The 20,169-nt window shown below is 55.6% G+C and overlaps 1 protein-coding gene across 4 annotated transcripts in view; it reads right to left on the reverse strand.

Moving 5' to 3' along the window:
- CRTAC1 (cartilage acidic protein 1) overlaps window positions 1–20,169 on the reverse strand; it is a 150,034-nt gene that overhangs the window by 26,516 nt on the left and 103,349 nt on the right. For all 4 annotated transcript variants that reach the window (XM_047701427.1, XM_047701431.1, XM_047701430.1 and 1 more), the window contains exons 6-11: window positions 12,797–12,931; window positions 9,405–9,550; window positions 6,432–6,568; window positions 2,692–2,774; window positions 1,764–1,864; window positions 1,182–1,350 (exon numbers count right to left, since the gene is read on the reverse strand). In XM_047701427.1, coding sequence (XP_047557383.1) covers window positions 1,182–1,350; window positions 1,764–1,864; window positions 2,692–2,774; window positions 6,432–6,568; window positions 9,405–9,550; window positions 12,797–12,931 — 771 coding nt within the window. The remainder of the gene's footprint in view (window positions 1–1,181; window positions 1,351–1,763; window positions 1,865–2,691; window positions 2,775–6,431; window positions 6,569–9,404; window positions 9,551–12,796; window positions 12,932–20,169) is intronic.

The following is a 20,169-nucleotide window of genomic DNA, read 5'->3' on the forward strand; positions in this document are numbered from 1 at the left end:
TGAGAATGGGGAGGATCACAGGGAGACTCTCCACTGAGCAGAGAGCCTGAAGTGGGGCTCGATCCCGCTGGACTCTGGGAACCGCCCAGGATGGTGACCTGAGCTGAAGGCAGGCGTTTAACCAACTGAGCCTTCCAGGCGCCCCTTTGTCTCTGTAATTTCATCCTTTTGAGAATATTATACAAATGGAATCAACAATATGGGCCTACTTTATGAGATGGGCCTTCCCCCCCGCACTCCTTGTGATGCCCCGGAGAGCTATTCAAGCTGCTATGTGTATCAGCAGTTCCTCCTCCTTATTGCTGAGTAACATTCCTGGTGCGGATGGACACCGGTTTGTTGAACCGTAACCTATTACGGGGCGCCCTCCGGGTGCTTCCAGTGTGAGCGGCTGCCGACAAAGTTACTGGAACAATCTTGCATAGATTTTATGTGACAGAAGTTTCTGTTCATCTGGGATAAATACCCCAGAGTGCAATCAATGGCTGGGTCTTATAGTAGTTGTGGGTTTGGTTTTTTCTTTTTAAAGAAACCGCCAAACTGTTTTTGCAGAGTGGCTGTACCGTGTTGCTTTCCCACCAAAAATGCACCTGCGAGCGCATTTCTTCGCACCCTCACGGGCATGTGGTGTTATCGCTATTTTTGGTAGCTGTTCTGATAGGTGTGTGGCGATGGCTCATGCATACGACAGGTGTACGGGATCACTGTTCACGTGCTGTCTATCTTAAGCCTATAAACACAGAGTACGATTTGCTTGCTTCCCTTCTCCAGACAGGAACCAATTCCAGCTAAGGGAAGGCACCAGTGGTTTGGGGAGGCTTTAATCACCAAGCCGGCCCCAAGAGGCCAAGACCACAGCTGGTGTGGACGAGTCTGCAGGGCAATGTTCCAACAAGGCCCCAGTCTTGGACTCAGGGATGATTAAATACTCTGACCCGAAGGTGAACGAATTCAGCAGAGGACTGCAGTGGGGGTCCATGCAAAGGGCAGGGCATGGAAACCTCCCTCTGGAGTTCAGGTTCATTTTGGAGCAGGGTTGCCTGCATGGCTGGTGTCCGCTGCAGCCTCGCCGGACCTGGCAGCCCTCCATTCCCGAGCATGCTTCAGGACACACTTTCAGGAGCCCACCACCATCTGGGCGCGACAGCCCATTGCCTGCCCTGGCCCCCGCCCTGACTCACCTAAGCCAAAGTGCGCCACGGGCTCCATCTCACACAGGTAGCCCGAACCCCCGTCGATAATCCTCAGGTGGGCCCCGCTCTTCTTGGTGTAGAGCACGACCTTAGCTCCCCGGGCGAAGGCCCCGAATCGGGTCCGAGGTACCACTCGCAGCCAGTTGTTGCTGAAGCCCTGCAGGGAGGGAGGAAGGCAGGTGAATATCAGGGAGTGGGGGGCAGGAGGGGCAGGGAGGAAGGAAGGGGAGGGAAGGAAGGGGGGGCAGACGGAAGAGAGAAGGAAGGTGAACAAGGCACACAGGTGGGCTGAAGTTTGTAAAGAGGAACTGGAAAAATGAGGGAAAAGCCAAGAGGCTCAGGAAAAGCAGTTTTTAGAGAAGTGCCGGTGGACAGCGGAGGGGCCAAGAGCTTCTCCCACGAGGGACCCCTTCTTGGAGTCTTACTGTGTGTGGCTGCGATTTATTTCCTGGGTTTCTATTTCCCACCATGCTGGGCAAGCAAGTATCCCCGGGGCCTCTGCCCTCGTCCACTTTAGACCCAGAGGAGCACATGGGGTTCCACTCCACGGGCCCCGGGGCGCATGCGCACCTGGTTCCCCCGGAAGACAGACAGCGGCTGAGCCATGGACTCCCCGTGGGACAAGATGAGGTCCAGCATCCCGTCTCCATCGAAGTCTGTCACCACACCCCCTGCAACAAGGCAGATTTCACTCTGGCCATCGGCCAGGAGACCCAAGAGGAAGAGGGGCTCCCGACCACTGCCCAGTCGTGCACGTGCCCCCCTGGGGGGCAGGGGGAAGCTGAGAGCACAGCATTGGGGCAGGAGTGGGGGGGAGGGGGGAGCCTCTGTCCTCAGATTTCTCACAGCCGGCTCATGACAGGAGATCATGAAAGGGGCTCCCTTTCCTTTCCCTGAACTTTGCATGGAGACAGTGGGTGCCAACCGCTCAGACCATGAGGACTTCTTCCTCATCTATCACACACACCCTTTGCCTTTGTAGCTGTTGTCCATATGTCATGTCTGCACATTCCTGGGCTCTTGTGGGTCCTCACTACCACACACAGAGGTAAGGAGGGCAGATGGCATTATCCCTTCCATGCATGTGCAGGGTAGGACCCACAAGGTGAAGCACCTCTTCCAAGACCACAAGTGAGGCAGTGGCAGGACTGAGGCTTGGGACTCCTGTTCCAGTGCTCTTTCTCTGACACCAGGCTGAATACCAGGAGGGGAAGGGTCAGACTGCAGGACCCGCAGCCTCTCCTTTCTATCCCTGACTGGCGCCAGAGAACCTACCGCCCATGGATTTCCAGAACCCCACACGGATCATTGGTTTCTCTGCTTCCAGCCCAAGGCTCCCAGCGGCTCACCCAACCTTTGGGTATCAGCCTTCAGCATGGCAGGGAAGGTGGGGTCCTGCGCCCTAGGGAGCTGGCAGCCCTAGCCCTCTTGCCCTCATCCCGTGCCCGGACAGAGCAGAGACAGAGGAGGGAAGGCTGGAGCCCCCAGGTGCCCTCACCTGTGCCCCGACCCTCAGGCTCCAAGGCATCACCGGGATTGAGCTCCTCGATGAGGGGGTCGCCGTGTTCCCTGCGAATGACCCTGCAGGAGAGGAGAAAGGTCGTTCCCGGATGACTAACGTCCCGGCATGGCACCCGCGGGCCCCCTGAACCCAGAGGTCCACTTGCTCCCATCTCTGTCCCCTGAGCAGCCCCGGGGCCCCATGTGGACACCTACTGAGCCACCATCTGCTCACAGAGCTTGCCTACACGCTGCCTGTTCCCTTCCTGGGTTTTAATTTACGTTGGTAAATATTGATTTTTCTTTCTCTAATGGATGAGTTATAGACAGCCTGGGGAAGGGCAGTTGATGGATGGAGAAGGGGCAGGGACGCAGCTACCTTCAACTGACCTTCCCCTTCCTTCAAGTGGCCCCGGGCTTCTGAGTTCTGGGTGTAACCAGGATTCAAACCGTTCAGATGCCACCTCCTCCAAGCCCTCCCTGACGATCCTGTGGGAAGCAGGGCCTTCCTGCTTGGCCTTTGTCACTTCCTGCCTTGTGGTAAAGCTCTGAGCGAGTGCCTCTTCTCTCTCCAGTTGGATGGGAGCTCTTCACAGGCTGGGACCACATGTTACTGGTTCTCGCATTTTCTCGGGCACCTGGCACAGCGCGTGGCCCCCTTGGGAAGCTCTGCGCGCATGTCTGCAGGAGGCGAAGATGAAGTCCAGCAGCAAAGAGGGCAGAAATGGGTCCCTTTGGGCTGCAGGGGCTCTATTTTAAGCTCTGAATCACGGCAATACTTGCTTCAGAAAAGCCCACTGTGAGCGTCTTGCTCTGTCTCCGCACCGAGCTCAGTGCTGATGACGGTGGCAAGCTTCCCCCGATTTTTCTCACTCGTTAGATTCTTACAGCCTTGGCTGCTCTGGCCTGGATGTGTGGAGCAATACTGGGAGAGCCAGGGGGCTAGGAGGGATCTGATTTCTACCCCCGTGATACTGCCGATGGCTCTTGTCTGCCCAAGTCACAGAGTCACCAGCAGGCTGAGCTGTGGCCATTGACTTCGGGTGGGGAGGCAGGGGTCCCCTGAGCTAGAGCCTATGGTGGCCAGAGGGCAGGGTGCAGGGAGTCTGCCGTGGCAAGCAGCAGCCCTGGGAGAGCCGTCTGTCGGCCCCAGGCATCTGTGCTGAGCTCACCCACGGGTGTGGACCGGGCAGAGGGCCGTGTGCCTGGGTGCACTCCGGCATGTGAGCTATGTGTGCCTTGGCCTGCCAACAACCACAGTCCCTTTGACCTCCTGTGTACTGCAGGCTCTGCCACAGCTGGGTTCAGGTTCAGGTGACAGTGCAGTTAAGGGTTCCTAAGGACAAAGCCCAGCAGTTCCACTGCATCGACGTATTTGCCCATCAAATTCTTCGGCAGTGACTTCTGTGTGCTGTCTAGCATGTGGGGGGCTGCGGCTGTGGTGTGTGTCAGGGAGGACGGAGCTCAGGGTCCATGACCGCAGGGAGTCTCAGGCAGAGCTCCAAATGCCAACAGGGAGAGAGAGGCTGAGGGGATGGAGAGCTGGGCAAGCCCACTAGGGCTTCGGGCTTCCTGGAGGAAGGGCCGACTAAGCTGAGCCCGAAGGATGACTGTGGTCACTCGGAGGAAGAGGGAGGAGCAAGGGGCAGAGGGGGCGGCCTGCCTGAGGGTCCATGCCGGGTACAGCCCAGAACTGAACAGAGGGACGGTGTCAGAAGCTCAGCTGTAAACGGAGAAATGGAGTGTGACCAGGTGGGGGACAAAGCAGGGGTGTGGGATGAGTCTAAGAGAAGGCAGTGGGGGGCTTCCAAAGGTTTCAAGTGGAAAAGGGGTGTGGCCAGATTTGCATTTTCAAACACCTTGCTGAAGGCTTGTGTAGGAATCCCCTTCAGAGCCAGAGACAGGAGCTAGGGAGCGGCATAGGGGTGAAGAGAGGAGAACAGAGCAGAGGCAGGTGTCAATGTCAGCGGTGTGACCGTCGCATCCCAGCTGGCCTGGGAGAGTCCGTGTTGGCCCGCCGGCCCGCCGTTATCAACAGGACCCCTTATGCTAACTAAGCATCTGGTTTTGGTGATGAAATCCTTGGTTACCTCACTCCTCATTGCAAGATCGCAGGCTCAAGCACACGGAGGCTTTGAGTCCCCAGCATCTCCCATGAGGAGCCTGCCGTGTTCCATTCAGTGACAGAGATAGGTGGGGCCAAACCTGCAAGGTGGCTGCTGGAGCAACGGCTGGGACTGTAGCCCCTCACACTCCCGGCCGTGGGCTCGGGACCCATCTGGCGCTGGGACTTGGAGCACAGTCGTGTGCCTGGGAAGGGTTCACGCTACGGCTGCGTGGAGGCCAAGACACTAACCCATGGGGCCACTATAGGGTGACCCTGTCCTTGTCCATGGCAGCCCTGGGCCAGCCTGCCCTCCGGGTGGCCAGAGGGAGGCTGGGTAGTGTGACAGAGCCAGGTGGGCAGGCGGACGGGGGAGGGACCCAGGCCACAGTGACGAGATCACTAGACTCCCTTGTGCTCAGTGGCCCTGGCGAGTGACACTTTATTAGCCAGAGAAGGAAAGTAGTATCTCTGTTAACGAGCAATTGATCTTCCGCAATTAATCTGGAAGTTGTGAATAAGCTTTTTCCAAGGCGCCTAATTAGTAAACCTGATGCCTTTGGGGGGTGATTACTTCCAGTCAGGATTGATGCTTTGTTAATAATCATATTTTAAAACATGCTTAGTCACAGCTCTTGCCTTTTATTAATAGTTGGGCCCCCTCCTGGGGTAGAGGATGGGGGGCCCTGCGGAGCTGAGCCAGGTGACCGGGCCCATTTCCCGAATCCAAGGCCCCTTGCTCCCCTGCCTCCTCTCCCCACCGGCTCCTGAGCCCCAGTAGCATGTTTTAGGCCAGGAACAGGGTTGTCTCAGACCACATGGGGCCTGAGGTTCCCCAACAGCAGTTCTCAAGCTTTTGTGTCATTAAGAGTCACCTGATGCCCAGTGCACTTGTTAAAAACAGAGGTTTCTGGGCCTCACCCTGGAGATTCTGATTCAGGAGATCTGGGTGGACCCCGGAATGCTGTACTTTAAGTAAGCACTTTGGGTGATTCTGATGCAATGGTCTCTGGGCCCCTCTTAGGGAAGTATTGCTTTTGAACTTCCAACCTTTCCTCCCCAGATGTAGGTGCTTGCAGATTCCTTCCACCTGTCAATCCCTTTTCCTGGTCTACCATTGATCGTCTCATCCAGCATTTCCCAAGGGATTTTTGCGGAGTACCAGTCCCAAGAATAAAATCTTCGAAAGAGGTGTCCTGTGGTCAAATCTGTTTGGAATATTCCATCTCCCTTTCAGAAATTAAAAACACTCATGCTTGTGTTAAAGGCTCTGAGAAGTCCTGCAGCCAGTAAATCTGCCTGTCTTTGCTAACCCCAGGCGCACCCAAACAAACTTGACTCTGTAACTCCTTTTTGTGGTGACGTGGATTTCTCTCCCGTAGAGCTTGGGTTCTGGGCATACATTGGGCCATGTCCCTCTGCCTGTTCCCCCACAACAGCAGGAGGCCAGCTTCCTGCCCCCGATCTGCCCTTCATTCCACAGCCTCTTGCTCAGTCCCTCCTTCCCTCCTCTCTGTTCCTTCATCAGGGGACCATCGGGAATCGGCCCTAGGAACTCCCCTCTGAGTCCTACATCTTGCTCCCGACTCCCAGCCCCCGAGATCGAGAAATCACTGCCAGGCTGCAGTGCCTACCGGAAGAGACGGTTGGCTGAGGAGCTGCGGTGGGCAAAGTTGTTGAAGAAGATCTCCAGCTCCTGGTCATTGTCAAAGTCAGCGGCGATGACGGTACGGACCGGGGATGGCATGGAAAATTTGGGCGAGGCGATGTCCTGACGGAGGAGAGGGTGCAGGTCAGCAGACAGAGGTGTGTGTGTGCAATCCAAGAGAAGAGACAGCCCACCTAACACCTCCTCTCTCACCTCCCCTGGAAGGGACCTGTGGTGGTAGCACCCAGGACCACAAAGACCCTGGGCTGCTTGTAGGACAAGGAGGTGAGAGGAACAGTCCCAGTTCCCACCAGCAGAGCACCTGGCTGTTCCCTGGTCAGGGTCACACGAAGCCCTCCCATCGAGGTGGGGTAGATATCAGCATTCCCATTTTACAGGCAAGGTGATGGTGTCCTGGGGGAGGGAGGGGAATCACCCATGGTCATGGCTAATGATGGGGCGGCAGCCGGGGCTTCTGACTCAAGATGCTATGTCCCTTCCTCCTCTGCAGGAGAGTCAGAAGCAGGGGCTGGGGGGTGGGGGATGCTGGAAAGTGCTCTGCACTTGAATCCCGGCTTCTCTCCTGACTAGCCATGTGATCTTAGGGAAGTCGTTAACCTCTCAGGTCTCACTCTCTCCGTCAGTAACATGGGGCTAGGAATAGTGTGGCTCAGGCTGTGAGCACTGAGCGAAAAATGCCTGGCAAGCACTGGGCATGAACCAGATCCTTGGCACCAGTCCTGGCCTTGCTCGTGCCATCAGTCCCATGGAAGGCAGGAGAGGGCTTCTAGCTGTGTTTTTGCTGTTATCTTAAGTTTTTTTCCTGGAAGTCTTTCAATTTTTTTGAGACCCTTGCTTTAGGGGTTTGTAGTATTAGATACACTTGTCTGGGGTTCATGGGGAGACCCCAGGCCCAGGAGAGCCCAGCTTGGACCTCGAAGTGCTGACACAGCCTTGGAGGACCCGGCAAAGGGTCCCAGGGGTGGGATTTCCTTTTGAAAAAGAAGAAGAGGCGTAGAGAGCAACCTTCTGATTATAAGAATATTCATCACAGATACTTTTGTCTCTTAAAGATTCTAGCAGCCTGTCTGGCTCTCAGGGCCCACCTGGAAAGGGTTGGGAAGGGACAGTTCATGTTTCCGGGAGTGCCCCTCTTGCCCACTGGCCTGGCCCTGCTCCTTGGCCGCTCACTGCAGATCTCCCCTCCAACCAATGCAGGAAGGAGCCAGCCTGGGACAGATGGCGAGCTGCCTGTTCTGGGGAACCCAGGAGGGAGATTGTCCCCATCAGCATGGTAATGAGGCTGATTAAGAGCCTGGCCACTTGGCCAGGGTGGGCTGAGCAGGGCCTTATGAGCTGGAGAGAAAGGGACCTCAGGATCTCTAAGTCATTATTATTCTATTGATCCTATAAAAATGGAAACCTACATAGCTCCCTTGGGGTTCCCCCTGGACACCCGGGCTTCTGAGATAATGTATGGAAAGCGCTTAGCACAGTTCCTGGCACATGGAAGGCACCTGATACATGGGGCGTCTACTATCATTGTTTTTGCTCCTGTGAGCTCTGGGGAGGGGCCACCAGGAGGCCGAGCCGTGTTCCTCAACCACAGCACACTGATGTTTGGGCCTGGATCATTCCTGACTGGGGGGCTGTCCTGTGCGTTACAGAACATTTTGCAGTACCCCTGGCCTCCACCCACTGGATGCCAGTCACACCCCTTTCCCATTTGTGACAACCAAAAAGTGTCACAGACACTGTCCCCAGACAATGTCAAATGTCCAGGGGAGAAAATGACCCCTGGTGGAGAACCTGAGTTAAGACAAAAAGCTGGGGGGGGGGGAGGGGTTGCATCTGGGTGGCTCAGTCAGTTGAGCATCTGACTCTTGGTTTTTGCTCAGGTCATGATCTCACGGATCATAGGATCGAGCCCCACATGGAGCTCTGCGTCTGCTTCTGCGCTCAGTGGGGAGTCTGCTTGAGGATTCTGTCCCTCTGCCTTCCCCCAGCTTGTGCATGTGTATGCCCTCTCTCTCTGTCTCTAAAATAAATAAATCTTAAAAAATAACAAAAAGCTAAATAAGGATGAAAATCATCCTGGATCCCGAGATCAACTGCTTGAGTTCAGGGCAGGCCTTCTCACCCAGAGAGCCCGGGTCTCATGGGAGGGAGACGCTGGGCCTGAGCGTCCCCAGGCGGCTGCTACAAGGGACGAAGCTTGCGGCGGTGACCCAGACAGAAGGGTCCCAGCGACTCCCCTGGGACCATGAAGCATCGGGAAAATTCTCACTCCCAGAGGGGACTTTGGCAAGACCTAGGTACCTCCAGAACCCTCCAGACTCACTGAGATCAGTTTCAACCATCCTATGAGAGCTCCAGGAGAAAGCTCCAAACTCCAGCTCACCAGGGGGTGGCACCCAACAGTCCCTTTGAAGAATTCTTGGCATCACAGTCTATGACAGCTCAGGGAGGGGACACAGACAGGGACTGGAGGTGCCCGCCACCTGCCATTTGTCTTCAGGGGCCATGGGGGCTCCGGAGCCTCAGCGTTCCATGTGTCCCTCTCTTGCCCACTGCATCCTTAGCCAGAACTTAAACTTGAAAAGATCAGGTTTTCCAGGAGCCACCTGGAAAACTACTGCCAATCCAGGAACAAAGCCCAGAGCCTTCATTGCCCTGTTCCTGCCCACTGTGGGATGTTGCTCTCCCTCCTCTGCCAGTGGCTCTCCCTGCCCCGGGCACTAGAGATGGTATGAAGCCCAGGCTGGACTCCATCGTCTTCCCCTAAGATGTTGCCTTCACTGTGGCTGTCCTGCCTCCAGGCCCTGCAGAGCCACAAGCCCCTTCTCAGCCTGGGGGGAGGCACAGGCAAGGTGGCATCCCTAGGACATGCCAGGGCCGCACGCAGTGCTGTGGGGATGGGTGGGAGGGGGCGGGGAGGGAGGGTGAGGTCTCTTCTTACCCGAAAGCGGACCTTCCCATGGGCACTCATCTGCAGGTAGAGCCGGTGGGGGCCATTCCAGTTGCCGTAGACAATATCCACTTTGCCATCGCGGTTGAAGTCGGCTAGGGCGACACCTCGCCCATGCTGGTGGGGGTCGTCCACACCTGGGGAGGAACGACGGGACCCTCAGGGCTGCACCCCCTACAGGCCCTAAAAACGCTCGCCTTGCTAGAGCTCCTTGGAGACACACAGGGATGGTGACCCTTGTGCCGACCCTGCCCTCCCAGGGGGCAGACGGGGAGCCCTAGCCGCCAGCTCAGAATTTCTCCCTGGGGACAGGAGATGGGACAGCTGCGTGGTTGCAAAGGGAATCAGACTTGCCTTCAGCGGCATCCGCCCAGCAAGCACACAATTTTCACTCAGTTTGGGGTGAATGCTGAATTCACTCAGCATGGGTGGGGGAAGGGGGCATGCAAAGTCTGGAGGACCAAAGGCCCCTCTAGCCACTCCAACGCTGCCACTGGGGTATAGTAAGTTGGTCATCACCCGTTGGCTTAAATCTCTCAGTAGCTCCCCAGTCTTGTTGGGTCAAGTTCAAGTGCCTGGGGAGCACAAGGCCCCCACCCACCCTATCTGGTCTTGATCTGGTACCCCTTCCCCTCCGCCCCTTACTCATAAACTCTGGCGACCTGTGCTCCTGTCATTCCTCAAATGAGCCCTGCCCTTTCTGGCTTCTGGGCCTTTGCTCAAGCGTGTTGCTGCTCCTGGAATGCTCTTCGCCTGGCTATTGGTTACCTGGTTCCTTGTTTTTCTTCTGTTCTCAGCTACTTTGTCACCTCCTCAGGGAAGCCTTCCCTGACCACTCCCATGAAAACAGCTCCTCCCAGCTACTTTGTTATTTGTCCTGACAGCCTCTTATTCTTTCCCTCCACTGTGCTGATCACAGCGACCATCGGGTTCCTTTGTGGTTTATCTGCTTAGTGTCAGTTTCCCCACGAGACCTTATACTCCATGAGGTCAGGGGCTGTCTTCTTGTTCACCTGTATTCACGCAGCATCTGACCGGTAGTTTTCAATAAATACTTGCTGAATGAATGAAGAGACATAAATAATTTGACAGAAGGCTTCTGGGGATGTTGGTGACAGCAGAGGAAATGCCACATCATAACACAGAAACCCACAGCATGCCTTGGGAGCTCGGGGAAGAGAAGCCTGTGTGTCCAGTGTTGCTGGCTTCTGCTGTCCCTGCATCTGCCAGTGTCCACTGAGCTGACCCTGGTGGAGGACAGGGGCTGGCTTTGCCTAGAGGGATGGCCTGACCTCCCGGCTGCCCGAGGCAGATATGTTCCGTCAGGCCAAGCGTGGAGCTGAGAGGTGCTGGGTGCTAGTTCTCAATACCCATGCTGACTCTCTCAGAGGACAAACTGCCATTGGTCAGCGGGCCCTCAGAGATGGGGTGGGTGATAGGACAAGATAATGGAGGGGAGAATCACAGAATCCAGGGTCCAGGGAGCTCTTGCCAACGGCAACCACAGAACTCCCAGGGATGGGAGCCAGCAGAAGGTGCGAGTGGGGCCCCCTGAGCACCTTGGATGCTGAGTACCCTCTCGGGGGAGGGAAGGATCTGGACAATGGGTGGGAGATGTGGGGAGAAGAGGCAGTGTGCCCTAGGCTTGAAGAAGAGGCTTTTTCAAGGAGGGGGGCAGCCTCTAATCTCTAGGATTAACACCCCATTAATTCTCTACAAAACTCCCCAGCCCAAATGTCGGTGGCCTTCTGTGTTGGCCCATTTCTCTCCTATCTACGAGGTACCTTGACAAGGAGCTGGTTCCCTTTCACGGGAATAATCGGTGCCAGGCCGCATTTCACAGCAGCATCTGTTTGGGTGATGAATGCCCTCTTGACATGTCTTGTTAAACCCCTGCAATCATTCTGACTTTCAATTACGGGCCTAGCACCTTTCCTCTCTCCTCCCACCAGATACCTTCTCCCACTCCAACTTGCTCGCTCACCTCTGCTCCCATCTCTTTAACACCTTATCAAACCCTCTAGGTTTACTCCACCACCACCTCCCCTTCATTTTATGATTTTTCAGCAATGAGAAAATTTGCTGCCAGAGTATATAGCCCTGTGGGTGTGTGTGTGCACGTGTGCATGCCAGGTGGGAGGACAGGCCAGGGGAGCTGTCTCCAGCTCTAGCTCTGCCCAGGAAGGAGGAGAGGGAAAGGCACAAGGCAAGTGGACAGGCTCTAAGCGGAGGGATGGTGCTGGAAGTGAGCACTCTCAAGCAGAGAGCTGAGGGATTACGATCTTGTAAATCAGGGAGGATGGACTGGCAGACGCTCAGGGATTTGATGCTCGCTGTTGGCACTAGCTGGAGCTTGTAGGACCTTTGATCTATGTGTCTAATCCCTGCTCACCTCTTCTTCTGGAGGGTAGCGCTCGCCTCTGTGCTGCCCTGAGAGGGGGGAAATCAACCCTTTCATTGGCAAGGTGGGGAGGAAGTGGGTGGAGAGAAGTGGTCAAAGGGTGGACTGATTAACACCCACAAACTTTCATTAAGTGTCCCTTCCACCATTCAGCAAGATTTACTTGGTGACTGTGGTGTGTCAAGAATGAACAGTACAGCGCCCCGACCTTGTAGACCTAGATTATTCTAGCAACGTAGAAGCCTGATCGAGATGTGCGTGTAAGGGCAGTGTGAATGCAGATGAGGAAGTGTGAATCTCTGCCAGGCGGCCCAGGGGGAGGTAGGAAGGGCTTCATAGAGCTGAGAGCTGAATGATAAATAGAATTTCTGCAGGAGAAAAGGGAGAAGGCACTTTCTAGCAGAGAGAATGGCAGGTGCAAAGGCCCTGAGGCAGATGAGGGATGAGCACAAAAGGAGGAAGGGGAGCAGAGCTGGGAGCCTAAAGTACTATTTTGTGTGGATTTTAGTCCCCTTACTTAGCTATTTGTTTGTTCATCATGCCTGTGTGCATATGTGTGGCAGGTAGGGTAGGATGGTACAACCTTCCTGGGATCAGAATCCCCAGCTCTAAGTACCACATGGCACTTAGCAGGTGTTCCATAAATGGTTATTGGATTGAATTTAGTGATTAAGGTGAATGTGGGGAGGGGAACTGGAAAGAGGTGGCTTGGAGGGGAAATTAATGCTGAAGACTCAAGCAGGACTCAGAGGAACACGGGCCAAATCTAGTTGCTGGAAAATGGATAATGGTCAGGAGTTCCAGGCATCCCCTCTCCCCAGCAGCACACATCCCCTGTGGCCGGAGCCTTGGGGGATACAGAATGGAAGGTGACAAACAATGTTTCCCTGCACAGTGGGCATGCTTCCTGGTTCCGGTCTCCCTGAGGCCAGCGTCCGAGGGTCTGGGGCAGTGAGGGACCCAGGGCAGGGGCCACACTCACCGGCACTGGCAGCAGCATCCACGAAGGTGCCATCACCCTGGTTGTGGAAGAGGAAGTTGGGCCCATTCTCATTGTCACAGAAGATGTCTGAGGCACTGCTGCTGAGGATAGGACCCACACTGACACCGCGGCCCCCTAGGAGAGGACAGCAACCCACAGTGAATGGCAGAAGCAGAGCCTCAGGCCTGCGAGGAGGATGGGTGGGCCTCAGAGGCCTTTGAGAAGCCACTGTGGCGAGGCCTCTGAAGATCTTTGGGGACAGGGGAATGCTTCTCTGAGCCCAGATCTGGGCTCAAAGTCCTGTTAACATGTGTAGAGGATGACGCAAGGAAGGATAAGGCTAGGGAGGGGCAAGACGGTGTCACTTTGTGCCCAAGTCATGACCCCATGACCTACGGAACACAGAGGCCATCCTACAGATCCCTCCCTTCCCTTCAGAAGCTGACTCACAACGATCCCCCAGCCCAGATCTACCCACCATATTTTTTTAAAAAAAGATTTTATTTATTTATTTGACAGACAGAGATCACAAGTAGGCAGAGAGGCAGGCAGAGAGAGAGAGGAAGGGAAGCAGGCTCCCTGCTGAGCAGAGAGCCCCATGTGGGGCTCGATCCCAGGACCCCGGGATCATGACCCGAGCCGAAAGGAGCAGCTCAACCCACTGAGCCACCCAGGCGCCCCTACCCACCACATTTTGATCAAGTCACAGATTTTCCTGACAACCCCCACCCCCACCTTGAGTCATCTGTATGCCAGTCAAGATACCAGGTGTGCTCCTGGCCCAAGAACACAGGGGACTAGGTTCTGGCTAAGGCTGCAGGATACTTTCTTGACTTTGCTTGGTATAGTAAGCAACTGGGAACAACCTATAAGTCCACCAACAACTATGGGCTGAATGGACTGTTCTGCAGCCGCTGAAAAGACTGTGCAGATCCATATGTGTTGGCTTGGAGGAGGGCCCATGACATACTGTTAAGTGAAAAAGCAATTCACCAAGTAATGGTATTGCGTCATCTTAGTTTTATTAAAAAAAAAAAAAAGAAAGAAAGAAAACACATGATATTTCTGGATGTGTTCATGCAAGCTTGTCCTTGAGTTTGGGGGAAGTGGGAAAGGCCACGCCCTGCATTAACCCCAGGCTGCCAGATGGGGTGGGATTCAGGGAGGGAAGGAGAGACAGGAGATCGCCTTTTTTGGGAATGTCTTTGTGTTGTTTGGCTTGTTGTAACAAAATCGCTTCTGCAGTTGGAAAGGGAAAAATCCAATAATTCCATACTTTTTAAAAAGGAAGAAGTCAAGCCAGCTCTACATTAGGGTTTGATGTCTCCAAGATCAAATTTGAGCTCCCTGTGTCAACAAGTCCATATGAAGACATCTGGGTTTTGAATCAAGCCCCGGAAGCCACAGCCCCGGTCCCTGGGAATACTGGGCAGAAGACAGTCTGACCAGGACAGGACATGGATTCTAGTCCCAGCACGGCTGTTTATAAGCTGTGTGACCTTGGGCAATTTATGGTATGCTTTGAGCCTCAGTTTCCTCAACTGTAAAACAGGAGTAGCATGACCTGCTTTTTCTATTTTAGGATCTTTATGAGGATCACATGAGGTGAGACACATGAACGGGGTTTGTGAACCCTACCATCCTGTTACTCAGAGTGAGGTCCGTGGTACCACCACGGGGGGCGGGGGCAAGCTTGTTAGGCAGAATCCCAGCCCCTCCCCGCCCCCCTGCCAGTCAGTACCTCTATTCTAGCCGGACCCTTGGGTGGCTATGTGCCCAGTAAAGTTTGGAAGGTGTGGCTCTAACAGGCTGTTCAGTACAATAAGAATAGTTATCAGAAAACTCAGAAGAACTTACTGTTGTCATTTGTTAAATAAGTGGGAGCTCAGGCAGACCTGAGTGATGTTGGGCGCCCCACCCCCCACCCCCACCAACTGCCTGCCTGGCTCTGGCTGGGGAAGAGGTTTCCCGGACTCCTCCTGCCTTCTGGGAAAGGTCCCTGGAAGAAATCATGGGGCCTTTCTCACCTGTGCAATGCAGCCTGCCTCCCAGATCAGGAGTTAGGGGCCAGGAGAGGGGATGGGTCCAACGGCAATGCCACTCCCCTTGCTCTTGTGGTTGAGCTCCAGAGGAACACAGGTAATCTAATTAGCTCTCCAGGAGAGCCCAAGCCTCCTGAAAACCGAGTGACTCAATCCACAGTAATCCTGGGTAGCATCACCTAAGACGGGCAGTTTTCAATAGGAGAGCCACAGTGTGGGGTGGGGAGGCTTCCGGATGCCTTTCCTAAGGCCAGCAGGGAGGGCTGCTGAGCTGTAACCTGGGCCCCACGTAGGCCCATTCAGAGAGGAGCCCTGGAGTGGCTGCTGACAGCTGTTCCCTGCGCCCATCCTGCCAGATTCCAAACCAGGGACAGGCTTCGGGCTTCAGGCTTCGGTGAGGAACCCCGGGCCTTGCCTGGGCCCCCGGAAATTCCAGGTGGGGCTGTGGGACTTGCCACCATGCAACTCCATCCTTCCTCCCCACTCTGGTGTCCTCCAATTTCCTCTCTGCTTCTGGCTCTCAAGCTGTGACACATTCTCTTCATTTTCTACAAAGCAGGTTATTTCCCTCTTGGACAAATTTCTAAATCTTTCTAATTAACTAATTGGGTTGGGTTGAAGCCTTGTACCATTTGTAACCTGTAATTATTAGAAAATTGCCATGGTAACCACACTACTAATTAGTGACAATTTATTGCCATGGCAACCGGACCATAACAGAGACGTTACCCACGACTCCCTCTTGGCAAGTTCTCCGCCCAGTTGGGAGCAGGTGATCGACAGTCAGGGAGCCAGCCCCTTGGGCAGCGGCCCCAGCAGCCTCAGGATGGAGAGCCCAGTTCGGGGCTGAGGCAGGGGTGGCCTGATGTCTGTGCCCCTCGCTGCGCTGCGGAGGTGCATTCCCAGGTGGAGCATGTAAATCTTCTCCAAACCAGTAACATCCATCCACCCTGCAGGGTCCATGACAGAGGTTCCCGATTCTGTCTCTTCTCCCTGACGTTCTCCCCTCCCCCAATTCTCTCCCTCCTGAGGTTGAGCCCACACCTTCTGGGGTCACCCAGGGGGCAGTGAGGAACTGCCTCAGAGGACGATGTCCCAGTAGGGAGTGAGATTCTACTTTACATCAATTCGTTCTTCTTTATCTGCTGTGGCCCATGCTCTTGGGGACAAGCAGCTCCCCAGCTAGGGCTCGAGGGGCAGCCCTGGTGATGGGAAAGAAGACCGGATCAGAAAGTGTGCATGTGACCTTGGGCCCATCAGCGGACCTTTCTGGGCCTCGGTTTTCTCAGTGCTAATGGGAGGCTGATCGTAACAACAGCTTCTTCTCATAAACTGTCATAAATATTAAGTGAGCTGGTTTTCGGAAGGTACTTGGAAAATGTCAGGTGCCACATAGTCATTAGCTGGGACGATTTCCCACCTGCTAGGTGAATAAAATCTCCTTATTTCCCCAGCACTTGCAGGCTTCTAAGGCCTCCTTTTTCTGCTATTGGGTGCAAACGTAGCTCCCTGCCCAGCCCCGCCTGAAGGCTTCTCACTCTGCCCATGAAGGTGGGTGGGAGAGGTGGAGTGACTGGGGAAAAAGCCTTCCCCTGCCACATTCTGGCAGCCCCTCTGATTATCCGCCCAGTGGTCCTGAGTCCCACGGGGTAACCTCATTTACCCTCAAAAACTGCACCGCTAAACCTTCAAACCCTTGCACTCTGGTGAGGTGGACCCAAGTCTGGTTTAGGTACAGGTGATCCATTTCTCAGATGGCATCTAGGCGGCCCTGGGGTGGTCGGCTGCCAAGTTGGATTGTATCTGAGAGCCGGAGGGGGTAGCGGTGACGATGGGAAAGGGAGGCTGCATGGAATAGCGCGGAGGGGGGGGGGTGTGCTGCTGGGGGCCAGAGGACCCAGGCACGAGGAGGCAGGAGTATTTGCCATGCTAAGGAAGAGCCTCTAGGTCCTTGCTTGGCCTCCGCACCTGCTCTGGCTAAAGGAACTTGAGTTGTGTGCCCTCCAGGCCCTGGGCTCCCTCCCCATGAACTGGGAAGGGACTGAGAGCTCCAAGTTCCTTCCCACTCCTTCAGTGCATTCTCCAGGCTGAAACTCGGGACCAGCGTGGCTGGGAGTAGATACCAGGCCCATCTGGAGCCCAAGCCAGTGGAGGGAGGCTTTGTGAGACTCGTTGGCCCAAGAATCTGGACCCGTGGGATTAATCTACTGAGACCTCAACAGAAATACAATTCTTGTGGACGCCAAGGCCTGCAGGCTGCCAAGAGCATCCAAGAAACTGCAGAAGAGTAGCAACGATGCTGGGAAACACAGAGGTGGAGGAATGGGCAGTGTGTGTGCGTGTGCGTGCTCGTGTGCGCGGGTGTGTGGGAGAAGGGGGAGTGAGGGTCAGGGCAGGATGGTAACAGGGTCTTTAATCCTAAATTCCCCCAAACATTCAAACGTAGAATAATATGTGTCAGTGCTGGTGCTGCCGCCCACGACCCCCTGCGAGCCACCCCAGGAGCTGGTAGGATTCCGAGTACATGGGGTGGAGGGTATTAGACGTGGACATTCCACTCCTCCCTCAATCCTGGCAGCCCCTCCCTGTAGGACACCGCCGGGGCAGTGGACAGGAGAATGGGCAGGGGTCTGAAGAAGCCCAGCTCATCTGGGCCCCTGTTCTCCAGTCCCCTGTCCTAGGCACCATCCGCGTCTCATCCCACTCCTGTTTTCTAGGCGAGGAAACCAAGGCTCAAGGAGGTGCGAGGGCAGCCAACAGGTCGCTGATCGCAGTCCAAATGCACATTTGAGTGACCCCAGAGCCTGGGCTGGCCCCAGAGGGCGCTCCCAAACCTTTCTACTCAAGCTTCCTCCCGGCAGAAGAGGGAGCTGGACTCCTGGTAAGGCCCAGAGTGACCAGCCACAGGCTTGACCTTTCTTTAAAATCTCTTATTTTAGCAGAAGAAACAGTACACCATGATTGCATTTCTATTATAAGAGTATTTGTGTTTGTTTTCAAAGAAAAGTGATGTTCCTTCTTGTCAATCATCCAATGCATGGATACCGCAATGTCCTGGGGCACTGGGTCCCCCTGGCAGGCCGGGGGCTGCACTCCCCGAGGGTCCCAGGCCCATTGAGGAGCCTGTGCCTGTCACATCCGCTGGGCTCCCGCTGCGAGGCAGTGCCCGCCTGCCAGCCTGGGAGGCTCCGCGGCCCCCTCTGTTACCCGTGGTCAGCTCTCTGGAGTGCGCTGACGGGGAGCCGCCAGAGGCCTCAGCTGGGCTTTAGGCATTTCCTTCTCCTCCAGTAATGACTTCCTATAAATCAGATCTGCCCTCCGCTTTGTTCTACACTGCTCCCAGCCAACAGCAAAAATCCCCACCCCATATCCTAAAGCCACCTTCATTTTCTTTCCAAATTTCTTATAGGGATTCCTTAACTGCCACCTTGCAGCCCAGACAGATGCTTCCTATAGAGGTGAGGCCAAAATGCAGAGCTCCTGGGGAAGGGGTGGAGGCCGGGGTGCTGGGGAGGCAGGGTGAAGAGGGAGACCAATGGATTCCAGTGGAGGGGCATGAAGAACCCCATGACTGTACCCAGGGCTGGAAGGTGGGTGGGGGACCCCACGGAGACCACCTCCAGGGAAGCGGTGGGCGGGTTTGCTCTGGGCTGCACCTTGTGCCTGGCATGACGCTCTCTGCATCCAGCACCCAGGAAGTGCCCAGCAGAGAGCCCTGGCGTCTGTCCTCCTGGGCACCTAGGATGAGGAGGGTATTGCTGTCTGCTATACTCCGAAGGTCCCGCCCCTGAGCCAGGCCTGTGTCAGGCCTGTCCTATGCCTCCTTTCATTCTCATGCCCCCACTGCAGGTGAGAAAACTGAGGCCCACGAGGTTAATAAATGGCCAGTCGCTGCCTGGACAGGACGGGCGGTTGAGGCAGGACCCGTGGCACCAGATTCTGGTGCCACCTGTGCCACCAGACCATGGCACCAGATCCTGTCCTCAGCAGCTCTGCGAGACGGTAGTTCAGACAGTGAGTTCAAGGTGCTCAAAGGGGCTGGGGGAGGTGCCCAAGGTCACTCAGGTCTGCAGAGGCCAGTGCAGAGTCCTGGTCATTACCTTCCCTCTCCTTGGGTTCCATGCTGGGCCCTCTGCCACATGGACAACTAATTCTCAGGATTCCTTGCACCCTTCAGACTCCGAGGGGCCGCAGGCATCTGGGAAAGTTGGGGATTGGGATTCCTCTTGAACTAGGAACCATGGGGGAGTGGGCTTTCCTCCACTCAAGTCAGCACCAGCTCAACTCAGCACCCTCGGTCTGCCAGTGGCCCTCCTGTCCCCCGAGAGCGGGCATGCTGGCCACTAGATGGCACTGTGACCTAGCAGAGCAGCAGCTGCTGGCCAACTCGCTCAAGTCTGGAGAGATGGCCTCCCTTCCCCCGCGGGAGAGCAGACAGCGCAGGGCAGGCAGCACCACTGGCCAGCCTGCCCACCGCTTGCCCGGGGCCTCCCCCTACTGCCAGGCACAGCCTAGGCCAAGTAGTTGCTCGAGCCACAAAAACTGGGGGTCAAAATCATGCCCTTGTGTGCCAATCCCTGGGGCTGCGTCCCGGTGGGTGCAAGACCTTCCTCCTGTATTGTGGGCTGGGGCTGGGAGGCTCCAGATGGAGGTCACCAGAAAGGTCAGTGGATTATGGCTGGTTAAGCTTTGGGGGTTGGGGCTCGGGACGCTAGTTTCTCTGCAAACCCTCTGTGTGACCTTGGGCAAGTCCCTTCTCCTCTCTGGACCTCCGTTTGCTCTTTTGTAAAACAAGAGGCTCTCTGAGGTCTGTCCAGCAGCTAGGTGTTGTGTGGCTGGGCTCTGGGGACCTGTGGCTCCTGGACTGCACATCTGGCTATGGCTGGCTTCCTCCAGGGCCTGCTTGTCACTGCCTGTGTCCCTCCCCTTCTCCAGGCCCCAGGGCCCGAGCCTGGAGCTGAGCACTGGCCGTGTGCCAGAGACTCAGCAATCAGGCCAGGCTCCAGTGGCGGCCCTTACATTTGGGGTCCGTCCCTGGGGCTCAGGGGGGTGCTTTGGGTTAGTTTTCCAGCCAGATGTCCATGTGTCATTAACGAAGTGACAACGGGGTCTGCGGGGTAGAGTTGAGGGGCTTGGCAGGCAAGGAAAGGGTGGGCTGGGGAAGGCGGGCAGACACAATAGTAACTTGGTGGGCCAAATAGGTTCTTCTCAGCCAAATGGCTTTTGGAAGTCTGCAGAGCCGCTCTAACGTGTCCTCTGGGCACGCCAGCTGCCCCCGCCTGCCTGTGTGTTCCACAGAAACTGCTGTCCCTTCCTCGAGCTGCCCGGTCC

The sequence above is a fragment of the Lutra lutra genome, chromosome 14, assembly GCF_902655055.1.
Source record: "Lutra lutra chromosome 14, mLutLut1.2, whole genome shotgun sequence".
Lineage (NCBI taxonomy): Eukaryota > Metazoa > Chordata > Mammalia > Carnivora > Mustelidae > Lutra > Lutra lutra.